We start from the raw sequence: 7,115 nt of genomic DNA on the forward strand, positions 1-7,115 counted from the left end.
ACAGATATTGTTGGGAAGCTCATTCCCAGACACCCAGAAGCCCCAACTGTGAGGAGCCGGTTGGAATGCAAAACAAAATTTTAAAAAATGATGGGTGGAGAGTGCTTTCCCTCAGACCACACCAGCAGGGAGCAAAGAGAAGATAGTGCCTCTTTAATTTAACCCTTTCCCATCCCTGAAAAGGACAAAGTGCCTTGGGTGTTGGATACTCTTCACACCCCAGGAACCCTACTGGCCTGGCTTTAGTTACTGTTTCAAAGTAGAAAATAATAAAAGGTGGATATTATGTGGAACAGACATTATTAATAGGCATCACAAAGGGGATATAAATATATTAGAACATCTGATTCTGACCTTTCCAGAAGGAACTGAGGAGTCCATGAGTTGAACCAAGATGGCCTTAGCATAGACTTACTTTCTTGGTAAGCACAAAGCAAACTGAAGAAAAGGTCTTTCTCCCCATGGCTCCTGACTTCCTGACTGCTCTGTGATTTCATCTAGCTCCTGACCTCTAGTCATCAGCTGAGGAGGCCTCCAAATTTTAACACCTACCTACTCCTGAAGCTAAAGCATCCAATCACCAACTCAAATAGCCAATGCCACGGTCTTTCAGGAAGCAAAGTACCAAGGGTCCAAATAATCCCATCAAAAGCCTTCTCAGTAAAGTAATTCCCACACAGGAAGTGAAACAGAGAGGCTCTGCTTGGCAGAGCAGGTGAGAAGGACAGAGGAAAAGAACAAGGTAGAATGTGAATTGGGAATTTGCTGAGTCTAAAAATGTATCCTTGATGCACCATCCCCTCGAATTCCCATAGGGTACTGCCCAATGCTCCCTTCCCAGCCCGATGCAGTGCCTTTGACCAGGAAGCAGGCAGTATGCAGCGGCCCCAGAACTCTCCTTGACTCCCCTTCCTCTCCTTTCCCAGTGCCCACCTTCCCCACCTCTACCTCAATGGTATACTGCTCGAAGATGCGCAGCTGCAGGAAGATGTCCAGCTTGATCTTCCGCTCGTGGAACAGCTCCTCCATCTGCACCTGGGCATCGTCCAGCTGCTGCAGGACTGACTCGATGTGGCTGATGGAGCTGCTGTGGGGTGTCTTGTTGTTGGACACAGCCGAGTCCCTGTGGCCGAGTAGGGAGGGAAAGGGAGAGGCCTTGCCATGTTAAAAGTGATATAGGGGCAGGGGGCCTTCCTCATCTGAGCAAGGTGGATGTGAATCGACTGGGTCATTCACGACATTTATCAAACTCCTCTTGTGACCCTGGGACTGTCTTTAGCAGGTGAACCAACGATACGTGTATCATCTTTGAGGTTCACAGCACTGCAGCTCTGAGACTAGCTGCTCTCCTAGTCCTCAGAACTGGGAGATGGATCAGACAAAGGAATGTACGGAAAGGGCTCTCCAAAGCAGAATACATTAGGGAGCTGGACCGGTTCCACACATACATGCAGCCTCTGATGCACAGGTTTAATACACACACGTACACATGCATGAGAGCAGACACATTGATCACAAGGCGTAAGAGTCGGCAAATTAAAGGCATATGAAAAAAATCACCCTTCCTAGTTTTACCTCACAGGATCCTTGTTAAATAAAATGAGATCACAGCTACCAGAATTATTCATCCACTTGACAATGCCGTGCCAAAGTTATGGGCTTGTGCTGTGACCCAGGCTCCAGGCTGTTGTGAGGAAAGCATGGGCTCTAGAGGCCACAGCCCAGATTAAGTCCCCACTCTGACACACAGGGGCCTGTGGCCTTGGGAAATCACCTCCGGGAGCCCCAGCTGCCTCCTGTCAAGTGGACTTAAAGCCGCCCCCCCACCGCCCCCCGCCCAGCTCACTTTGTGGTTTGCTGTCAAGTAAGACCACGCATGTGAATGTGCTCTGTGACCAGAAACAAGCTGTGTGAATGGCCGTGAATCCTGAAAGGACACAGAAGAAGTGCCAAGCACTGACTGGGGCCCAGGCCTAGCTGTGGAGAGTAGAGGGTAGGGGCACAAGAGGCTGGGGCAACAGCAAGGTGGCAAAGAAGATGAGTTCTGATTTGGGCATTATAAGAAAAGGAGGAACCCAGCCAAGCAGTGGGAGGCCTGCACTCTTTGAGCAGTAGAGTCTACGAAAGTGGCAGGGGGGAGGTGACATGTCATAGACAGGAACCAAAAGAAAACATGTTGAGCTGCTCAGAGAAGTAAGGGGTGGTGAGACCTTCAAAGAGATCATTATAATAGGACAATTACAGGTGTTCAGACGTTTAGAGTCTATAGGGCCCTCAAGCTTACAATAAAGGGGCACATTCATTATCTTGTGGCCTCTTGGTTTCTTATACAATGTACAAAGGAGAAGGACAAGAGCAAAATCATCAGTAGGCCTTCTGACCACCAGTCCTGTCAGCCTGTGTTTGTCTCAGAAGCAGCTGTGTCTGAGCCCACACTGTTTCTGAAGGGGGCATAAGGCCCGTGGTCAGGAGCCCCTCCTTGTGTCATTCTGAGAGTTCCCTCTCCTCTGGCCTATTTGGGCACAAAACCCCACCGCCGCACAGATACCCAATCATGAACAGAATATAAGGCATGTACTTGATCCTCTGCATTATGCATTTGTTGAGCACTTTGCTGTTGGGAGGATATGCTTGTTCTTTCTGACTGCTCCTCTCGGGCTGTTTTCCATCACGCAGCTTCCAGAAGGAAGAGAATGATTTCTGACCGTTTTGCACGGCACCTAGTCAGCATCACACTCACTAGGAATCACAGAGGTGATGCCAAAACCACCTGAGGTGCTTCAGTGAGGAGTGCCAGAAGAGTCAGGGAGATTGAGAGAAGATGTGTGCTCTGCTGGGCAGGAGGCTTCGTGCCCCTCTCCACTCTCTTCCTCTTCGGCGGGTCTTGAAATCAGGGACGGGAGCCTGGGCTAGAGTCAGGCTAGTGGGGGCGTACATGGTCACCAGTGGTTCTTGGTCACACAGCTAGCTAGGGTCCTCTCTGAAATCCATGGCGTTTAAGTTGTAGAAACAGGCCTTCGCCATCACAGAGTAACCCTCAGCCCTTAGGCATCATGCAAGGTTGGCAGGTGAGAGCAAGGGTCATCCCCATAGACCCAACCCACACAGAACGAAACCCATCAAGTTTGTGAACAGTATTTGGAGAGAAAACACAAAACCATCACAAAATTCTAGAGCTGACAGAGCTCTTGGAGTGACCTCCTTAATTACACAGATGAAACAGCTGAGGGCCAGAGAGATTAAGAGACTGACTGCTATTTGGAATTTTTTTTCAGTAGGGTTTCCTAGATAGGCAGACAAAATTCATGTATTACATATTAGTAAAGATGAACTGGGGGAAGAAGGGAAAGAGGCTGTCTTGTTAGTATGCAACAGGAGGACCCAAAACATCTCATGTGCATGCTTAGAATTGACACAATTAATTTCCAACAGAAAAACGTGCCAGGGCTATCTCAAGGTAAGTTCTCATTGTTTGTCTAATTGGACAGCTGGTACGGGGGTGGTGAAAAACCTTCTCCAATTCAAGTAATTCCCTCAGGCCCCAGGGCTGGCCTGGGACTTGCTGATGAGATTATTTCTGTCCGGAGCGGGCAGAGGTCCCAGCACTCGGTGATTTTAGGATAGAACAAGTCCCCGTGGGCAGACATCATTAGCATCATCAAGTCCTATTTATACAGCACCTGGGCACAGGGGTGGTGCTGAGGGCTTCCTCAAGGCCCCGTGGCACTTTATCTGAGGAGCCCATGCCCTTGACAGGGACAGGAAGCTAGATATTGATGCCAACAGAAAGGAGGCAATGGTGTGGATGATTCTAAATGAATGTAAGGTTTTCAACAGGATTTTCCTTCTTAGTTATGTTTGTTTAGGTTGATACAGAGGGAGTTGTATTTTCTGGGCAGCAAGGAATGGTGGAAAGGTCATATGTGGGTAATGGAGAGCGGAGTGAGATAATGACACACATTCTCTAGATCCCCATGGGGCCAAAGCCAACCATTTTTGCCAACTGGGGCACTAGCATTCAGGGTTCAGCCCAAGATCAGAAGCCAAAGAACACTATATTCCATACTGGCTATTTCTCCACATAACCAAAAGTTCCATAATTCTTCATGAAGATGTTACTTATTTTCGGTTTAATGTTGTTAATTTTTGTGTCTATGTCACTTACTGATTGCTAAACAACATCATGAATCATACGTAATTCTTTGAAACACCAGAGCTTTCCCATTTACTATTTCATCCTAAACTCAAGTTGGGTATGGCCCAGGCTTTTTCATATCTGACAGAGGGAGAGACTGAAGCTCACACAGGACCACAAAGCCGGCTGTGGCTGAACCAAGACCGGGACACGACTTATCTCACATCTAGTCGAGGGCATTTCCCACTGGAAACCACTGCCCATGCTGACCTGGCCTCGCTGGGCTCCCCCAGGGAGGGAGGCGCTGACCTGAGCTGCTGGATAAGGTCTTCGCCTTCCTTGATGACGTTGAGCGTGGCATCCAGAGTGGCGGTCTGCTGCTGCTGGAACTGCTTGATCAGTTCCTGGACCGCATCTACTGAGTCCGCACAAACATCCTCCAGCATCTCCTTCTGAAGGTCTTCCATCCATGTCCACAGCTGTGGGGGAGAGAGCAGAGACCCCACTCAGGGCAGACAGGAGAGGTCAGGGCAGGGGCCAGGGCAAGAAAGTCAGATAGGGGTCATCCAACCTACCCTCCACCAGTCAGTGACATGTTAGACTGTCCTTCTCACCAGCACACCTATGTTTATATTCATTGCTCATCTCTGCTAAGTTCATTCCATTAATGTTTCCGTTCCCTAAGGATGGGAACCACCTCTGGCTTAACTTCCTTGTGGTTCAGGGAAACTTGCAATCAAAGAGCAGGGGGGATCACTCATCTTGGAGAGGCTAGGAAGAACAGAGGACTGGTGAGGGACATATATTATTTCATCTTTCAGAAAGGAGGGCTCTGCACACTCCAGGCTGCTAGATGCTGATTCCTAGAAATGTATCATGATTTTGGAAACATGCAAAAAAGGAATGGGATGCTCAATAAGAACCAAGTGAAGATTAATTTTAAAAATATGTGTTATGCTAAATTATTTTGTTCTTTTCAGGGCTGCTAGGTTGGTTAGAAGGTTGAATGCTAAAAATGTAGCTTATCTTAATTTCAATGTAAGTATGAGCCATTTTCCCCATGACAGTCAAGCACTGAAATGCAGCCAGGGTGATATTATTGGTCAGGCAACTTTAAAAGTGCTAAGTATAATGCTTTGAACAGAATAAGCACTGGAAATGATGAGGAGCTGGACTGAATTACTGAAAACCCATGAAATGATAGCTCTTCCTCATACTGAAACTAGGTCTCCAGTGGTCTGCCACAGGGCTCTACTCCTAATACTCCTACTGAGCATGCTCATAAAATGATGAAGGGAAAGATGAGTTTGATGCTTGCCTAGAAATAAGGAATCTTCACCTGGCTAGCCAGAAAGATAAGCTCAGCGCTCTACCAGGAAAAAAAAAACCAAAACAGTACAGAGAGAAAATGGATAGAATCAGATGTGGATTTTGGCTCCTTTTCTTTTAACTCATCGTGGCTTTGAGTAAATCACTCCACCCTTGGCTCTCTGACTTCATGTGTAAAATAGGTTAAGGAAAGCACTAAATAAAATAAAGGTTAATTACCTTCTGGTTCTAACATTTCTGTAAGTCTTCTATGTTAAAAACATGGATAAATATCCACCTCAAGAATATTATTTCATCTAGTTAGTTCTCAGTATGGTAAATAAATCAAGGTATGGCCTTTGTAATTAGGGATAAGAAAAGAAATAATAGTGACAAAAATAGTCTCCAGATTTCAGACAAGTTATTCTTTGTTCTTTAGGTGGGAAAGGCTCCAGATATGGCAGAAGACATTGAGTTAACAAGATTAACAAGCCTTAGAGACAGCATATAAGGGGGTGGGGTATAAACAATGACCTTTGAGAAACTCTCTGAGCCTCAGTTTTATAATTTACAAAATGGGTATAAGATCTGCTCTGCTCATCAAAGATTATGGGAATTAAATTACTTACTTATTATTAATGCTTTAAGTAAACATATAGAATTATTAATAAACCCTTGGCATTGTGATGATTGCTATAAGGAATACAAATTATTATTATTCAGTGTCCCTGTCATTTAGCAGCTTACAATCTAGTTGTAATTCAGTTTATTTCCTTTACAAAAAACCTTTTTTTATTGTAAAAACACAAAACAAGTTTTCCAGACCATAGAAGCTGGGATACATATTCCTACATGTATGAACGTATTTATTTCAAATCAGTTTGAAACCAGGAAGTTCAGGATATTGGCTGCTGTTGCTTCATGTTATTTCATTTTGCCTAGAGAGCAAAAGCATTTTCTACAGGTGCTGAAGTCCCTGGGTAAAAGATAATGGGTTCTCTGAAAAATTATTTATTATTTTATAAATTATTTTATAGAGAGGCAATAGAGCATAATGGTTAAGAGTTTTAAGCCCCAAGTTCTACCACATATCAGCTAGACAACCTTGGGCAGATAACCTACCCTCTCTGCACCTCAGTTTTCCTTATCAGTAGAGTGGGGATAATAATAGTGTTTACCCCCACAGAGTTGTAAATATTATTAATAAGTTGACACGTGTGTGTATGTCTGTGTGTACATATACACAAATAAGCAAGTTATATCTCTATCTATCAATATAGATATCTGTATCTATATATATCATTTAGAAACTGTGCCTAGCATGTGGGAAGTGATAGATATTATATTTAAAAGATACTTTTGATGCAAGCGCCTCCAGTTCCCACTAGAAGGCAGAATTGGTAAAGTGTTTACCACTAGAATTGGTAAAAGATCAACACTGGATTTGGTCCTTCAGTATGCTAGGTTGAGCTAGGCCTCTCTTTGCTGTTTTTGCTGCTTTGTCCTGGGATGTCTAAGGAAAGCCTAGAGACTGAAAAGTCTAGATATTTCTAAAGGAAGGAAGGAAGGAAGGAAGGAAGGAAAGTAGAAAGAAAGAAGAAAGAAAGAAAGAAAAAGAAAGAAAGAAAGAAAGAAAGAAAGAAAGAAAGAAAGAAAGAAAGAAAGAAAGAAA

At 44.7% G+C, this 7,115-nt stretch overlaps 1 protein-coding gene across 7 annotated transcripts in view; it reads right to left on the minus strand.

The window, feature by feature from the left end:
• KALRN (kalirin RhoGEF kinase) overlaps positions 1-7,115 on the minus strand; it is a 648,894-nt gene that overhangs the window by 299,235 nt on the left and 342,544 nt on the right. For 5 of the 7 annotated variants that reach the window (XM_034999993.1, XM_034999994.1, XM_034999992.1 and 2 more), the window contains exons 12-13: positions 4,406-4,614; positions 949-1,123 (exon numbers count right to left, since the gene is read on the minus strand). In XM_034999993.1, coding sequence (XP_034855884.1) covers positions 949-1,123; positions 4,406-4,614 — 384 coding nt within the window. The remainder of the gene's footprint in view (positions 1-948; positions 1,124-4,405; positions 4,615-7,115) is intronic. The other 2 variants (XM_034999991.1, XM_034999997.1) reach the window with 1 other exon arrangement.

Source organism: Mirounga leonina, unplaced genomic scaffold, assembly GCF_011800145.1.
Source record: "Mirounga leonina isolate KUSES-001 unplaced genomic scaffold, KU_Mleo_1.0 Mir_115, whole genome shotgun sequence".
Lineage (NCBI taxonomy): Eukaryota > Metazoa > Chordata > Mammalia > Carnivora > Phocidae > Mirounga > Mirounga leonina.